The 5,695-nt window shown below is 41.1% G+C and overlaps 1 protein-coding gene across 2 annotated transcripts; it reads right to left on the bottom strand.

Moving 5' to 3' along the window:
• Positions 1-650: 650 nt before the first annotated feature.
• On the bottom strand, positions 651-5,434 carry commd4 (COMM domain containing 4). 2 transcript variants are annotated; one of them, XM_029745311.1, is made up of 9 exons: positions 5,356-5,434; positions 5,002-5,073; positions 3,297-3,362; positions 3,169-3,208; positions 2,907-3,026; positions 2,592-2,672; positions 2,148-2,324; positions 1,983-2,038; positions 651-958 (listed from the first exon to the last, which is right to left on the bottom strand). In XM_029745311.1, exons 1-8 carry the CDS (start codon positions 5,356-5,358, stop codon positions 1,998-2,000), a joined length of 600 nt encoding a protein of 199 aa, XP_029601171.1. In that variant the 5' UTR covers positions 5,359-5,434; the 3' UTR covers positions 651-958; positions 1,983-1,997. The 2 variants fall into 2 exon arrangements, 1 of the variants encoding a protein (XP_029601171.1); XR_003874247.1 differs by having other exon boundaries at positions 655-958; positions 1,313-2,038; positions 5,356-5,431.
• Positions 5,435-5,695: the final 261 nt, after the last annotated feature.

Below are 5,695 nucleotides of genomic sequence, written 5' to 3'. Positions count from 1 at the left end.
TACCTGAAGTCCTACTGTACTCTACCTGAAGTCCTACTGTACTATACACTATACTGAAGTCCTACTGAACTATACCTGAAGTCCTACTGTACTATACACTATACCTGAAGTCCTACTGTACTATACCTGAAGTCCTACTGTACTACACACTATACCTGAAGTCCTACTGTACTATACCTGAAGTCCTACTGCACTATACCTGAAGTCCTACTGTACTATCCCTGAAGTCCTACTGCACTATACACTATACCTGAAGTCATACTGCACTATACCTGAAGTCCTACTGCACTATACACTGTACCTGAAGTCCTACTGCACTATACACTATACCTGAAGTCCTACTGTACTATACACTATATCTGAAGTCCTATTGTACTATACCTGAAGTCCTACTGTACTATACCTGAAGTCCTACAGTACAATACACACTAGAGCGCCTTCCTACTTTACTAAACTTTAACTTCTACTATACCAAACCCCCAATCCTAAATCAGCACCTACTCTGAAATGTATTGCCTCTGGGCTAACTAGTACCCACGGCCTGCTGCTACCCAGGGCAGGGTCGCTCTTCAAGGGGGTGCGTGTGAGCCGGACCTCCTTGCTTCTGGAGGTGATGGTGTAAGCCAGGCAGGAAAACGGGAACTCAGGGCTTTCAGTGACATCTGATTCATCTTTATTCATAACATGCTTACTAAACAACATGTGTAGACTAACTGTAAATGCTTAGAGAAAACAATGCAGAGAGAAAGAAAATTGAGAAATAGAAAAGCAAAACATTTTAAAGTAATAATAAATACACAATGAGTAAAGATAACTTGGCTATATACACAGGTACCAGTAGAAATTCAATGTGCATGGATATGAAGTCTCTGTACAGGGCCAGTGAAGACCACCCGCAGCACATCCTGTTGACAGACTGGCCAGGTGCAGCTCTTGACCCTAAGGCATCCTGGTGGTTCTGGGGACAGAGAGAGAGACGGGACAGCAAGGGACAGACAGAGAAGAGAGAGTTTTAGGACACTGCATAGTATAGGCCTAACTACGCAAGTTAATTCCAAACATTACATGTTCAATTGTTTGCCGGGTACAATTAAAAAAAAAAAAAAAGAGGCCTTGTGGCTACACATTCAATGAAATCATATTTTGCAAAACAACCATTGTGGGCAGTCACATTTTCATACAGCCTATACTGAAGGGAACAATACAACAATGTAACTTTCACGACTTTTACACAAGCAGCGAGTGACAATGTCAGGAAAGTAGCTGCACGAATGTATTCACGAATAAATTGCATGCAAGTCAATATCCAAACCTTGTATGGACGGACGGAGGGTTGTGATGATAAATGAGTTGTAGCTAGCTAACGTTCGCTACTAACACTTTCATTGTGCGTTATATTCATTGAAAAAACGTGCCAAACACAGCACTCACTTTCACAGTCTGGTGGTAAATTTACTTCGTGATTTTGAGCTCTTTTTTTTTTTCCAAGTGTATCTTCAATAAATATCAATGAACAATGTTTGCAATTGCAACAACGAACTTATGTGCTGCTTATGGAACTGCGACTCACATCAACACACCCACTCAGTGATGCACCTTAGTCGGCCAGTAGCGATACTTAAGAGCAATGGCTGATGGGACATGTAGTTCCACAATTGATATCTACGGTTACACGACACCAAATGTTACCAGAGGGTAAGTTCTACTCTTACACATGTTCTAATAAACAAATTGCAAGGAGACAAAACAATTTTTAATTGTAAAGTTGTAATTTTTTCAAGAAAATACATATCATAGATTCGACATGGACAAATGAGAAATACATCAACATATTTAACAACAATTATAGAATAATAAACACATAATGTACAAAATACATTCAAAAGATCATTGTCCACTCATCCTGTATGATATTCTGTCACAATGTCTTGCACTCTTGATTGACTTTTTTCTGATCCATTCACTGCATCATTATTCGATACCTTTCGAGTCTTGCTTCATTGTAGTGCATTCATCATGGCCTGTGCTTGTTTTAGTTCTGGGGGGAAGCATAGAGAGAGAAATCAGTGAAGCCCTCAGGATTCTAGTCCCATATTCGAGTAGATTTTTTTTGTAACAACAGTATTTATGGTACATCACAAGCTCACCTGTCAGCAGGACTCTGAACTTGTCTGCAGACACAGAGACGATGGTGGTCTCTGTATTTCCTGTCTCTGCCCCTTCGGTCTGGAGACAGAGCTGCACTGTGGGCTCATTAACCTCCTGAAGCTCACTGGAGCTCAGGGTGTAGTCAACACGCCACGACACTGCCTCTAACCGACCCACTGAAACACAGCAATAATACATGCTATATATATATATGTACAGAAATGTTTATATTATACATTGTCTGGGGCTCAGGGTTTAGTCAACACACCACACCCTCTAGATGACCCACTGAAACACAGCACAAGAGAAAATGCAGGGTAACAATACAAATGTATTGCCCAATGAGAATCTGAAATCTCTTTAGCCATCTTGTGTTACTGCCCCCAGAAAACATTAAGGTATTATAGTCTTCATCAATCAAATGAAAATGGTTTATGACTCACATCTCAGACTGCTCTCCCTTAGCTTCTCCTGCAGGGCTATGTGCTTGTCTTCATAGGATTTACACAGTCCTGTGGTGTGTTCTACAAGATACACCGATGAGGAAAACTAAAAGTCATGACTATCATACTACACATTGTTTTGAGTGCTTGGAACATCCACAATGCAATGGAGTCTTCTGTACGCATTCAAATATTATTACAATCCATTCATTGATAAATAAATGAGCCTTTGCAGTGAGTGGTTGTAACAAACCCAGAGGTATTCTCACTATGAATAGGTCTAATATGAGTAACTGTTATGGGAGACTACTGTACCTTTCGGGAGTCCTAACTGCTGCAGCTCACTGGAGAGAGATTCACTGTCCACATCATGTTTGGCTGCACTGGTGAAGATGAAGGTTAACACGGCTACACTGGCCTTGATGTCCCCGCTCTCTAGACACCAGAATAAAACACAGATGTATTGATAGAATAGAGACCAGCATCATGCGTGTAGAGCTTTCTGTGTTGAAGCTGTCCTTTGTTGCAGTTTGCATCAAAGTAGCAGCACATTTTAAAAACAGAGAATTTAGCTTACCAAACTTTGCATCTGCAGTTAGCTTTGAAACTTTGTCATACTGAAAAAGACAAAAAAAAAGGGAATGGCACATTTTAAGAGAATAAAATTGCAGGTGACAATAAGGAGTTCATGTATGAGATACTTACATCAATGGCCTCCCCCAGCAGATCCTTCAACACCTGGACACAGAGGAGTTTCATCTTCACACTTGACTGTTTGGGAACAGAGAAGACAAATGTCAGGGTATGATTTCTACTGGACAAATGCAGTTTCAAGTATTATTAGTCGTAGGTACAGGATACACATGGTATTCACCGTCCAACCAAATGCTTCCTGCAGGTTCCTTCTGGACAATGCAGCAACAACAAGAACTAATTAAAGATAATAGGAACAAAGTAAATGGCTCGGGTAGAATGAACATTTTAGTAGAAGTAAGATACAGGAAGGCACAGTCCAATATTTATACATATTTTGGGGAAGGCGGGATTGGAGGGCAAGTTTTTAAATTTTGCATTATTTAGCAATCATAATAAGAGTCTGGTAGCAGCAGTTGTGATGTGTGTGTAGCATGAATGTATATGTGTGTGGATGTGTTTATGTCTGTGTGAGTGCATGTGTAAGGTTCAGAGAATCAGAGCAGGTGGTCAGTTCAAGTGTTCAACAGTCTGATGGCTTGTAGATAGAAACTGTCTCTGAACCTGTTGGTATCAGACCTCATGCTCTGATACAGTCTGATGGCTTGTAGAAAGAAACTGTCTCTGAACCTGTTGGTATCAGACCTCATGCTCAGTAAGGGAGTGAACAGCTCGTGGCTGGGTTGTGTGGGGTCCTTGACGATGTTGCGGGCCTTCCTCAGGCATCATTTCGCGTAGATGTCCTGGATCGGTGGGAGCCAATGATTTATATATACACACACACATTGTTGGTGGGAGCACGTTCCCAGTGATGTACTGGGCCGTCTTCACCATCCACTGGAGGGCCTTGCGGTCGCGGGCAGAGCAATTCCAGTACAAGGCCTTGTCTAAACAGACTGTTACCACGGTTACCCCATGATAATCAGTCTGAAAGAGGTAGCTGTAAAACACTGCAATAGTCTCTAAAAGCCAGAATGTTGAATACAATTATATTTAGGTTAATTTACCAGCTGTCCATGCTGTTGGTCATTTTTCAGGAAGGTAGTGGAGATGAAATGTCCACAGTAAAGTATTGTTTACCCAACTTTCTACCACCAGTAAGTTCTGTTCCTTGTATTTCCCATCTCCTGACACATTTCACGTGATGCACAATATGTAAATAGCCAAATGTAACCAAACATTGTGGACCAAAGCATGTCCCTCCTAATCAGCTGAAAGTGCCAGCTGATTGCCTGGGACAACATTTGGTCTGTGCGTCAGTTAAACTCGGACATTGAGACATATTGTGCAAGTCGCGTGTATCAGCATTGAAAATACAGACCAGTTACATTTTACATTTAAGTAATTTAGCAGACGCTCTTATCCAGAGCGACTTACAGTAGTGAATGCATACATTTTTTCCCCCGTACTGGTCCCCCATGGGAAACGAACCCACAACCATGGTGTTGCAAACACCATGCTCTACCAACTGAGCCACACGGGATCGAACGACAGGTTAATAACACCAATCTGTGTATATATTGTCTCAGATTACCTCCTACATACGGACAACATGTAAAGTTCGTTCAAATGAAGTTTATTCGACATTCTGACTTGTGATGGAACTGTTAACAAAAAGTGAGCCTACATATTAGAGACCATTGGAGTCATCCACTCGTGGATTAGGAGGCAACAGTACAGAAGGCCGTGATAAGACCAGTCAAGGCGCTAAACTTACGATTTTCGCCAAAGTGCTGATTTCGGCAAGAACCCAGTCTGGGCAGTCCAAATCCCCACAAAACCGGAATCTCTAGAAACAGTAAGACACATTTGCACAATGTTATGTTTGTGCATGTAATGAACACTGACACTATTTACTTGGCAGCTGGATAGCTAATTTAGCTAACAAGCATCCGAGTGATTGTTTTTAGCCAGCTAGCATTTCTTGTCTTGACTCCAGTCTTTTCCACACGGATCAACATGCTATCTATCAAATGCTCAGCTGTAGATAAGTAGTAATGGTAGGAAACACAATATTCACAATGGGTCACTTTATCGAAATAAATAGCTAGCTAGAAAGACGAGCATTTACCATTGTAGCAGTAGACCTAGAGTCATGTGATAACGCTCAACGCCCGGGACAAAAACACTGTACCCAGAGTTTAGGGGACGGGGCAGGGCAAACCATTTATATATATTTCCCCACATCCATTAAGTAGAGACTAAACTAACGTTACACTTTTTTTTCAGCTTTCATTATATTGTTTATTTTATTTTCTAAAGCATTTCATGTCTGTAATTCACTGTTTTTGTCCTGTCTCACACCTAAGCTTTGTGGTCCAAACACTTAAAAGACACAGCCCTCAAATGAAGTGGACACTTCTGATGACGTTTCATGACGTCTGATGAGCATACACTTTATTTATTTATTT

Source organism: Salmo trutta, unplaced genomic scaffold (assembly GCF_901001165.1).
Source record: "Salmo trutta unplaced genomic scaffold, fSalTru1.1, whole genome shotgun sequence".
NCBI lineage: Eukaryota > Metazoa > Chordata > Actinopteri > Salmoniformes > Salmonidae > Salmo > Salmo trutta.
This window is presented reverse-complemented; position numbering and strand designations above follow the sequence as displayed.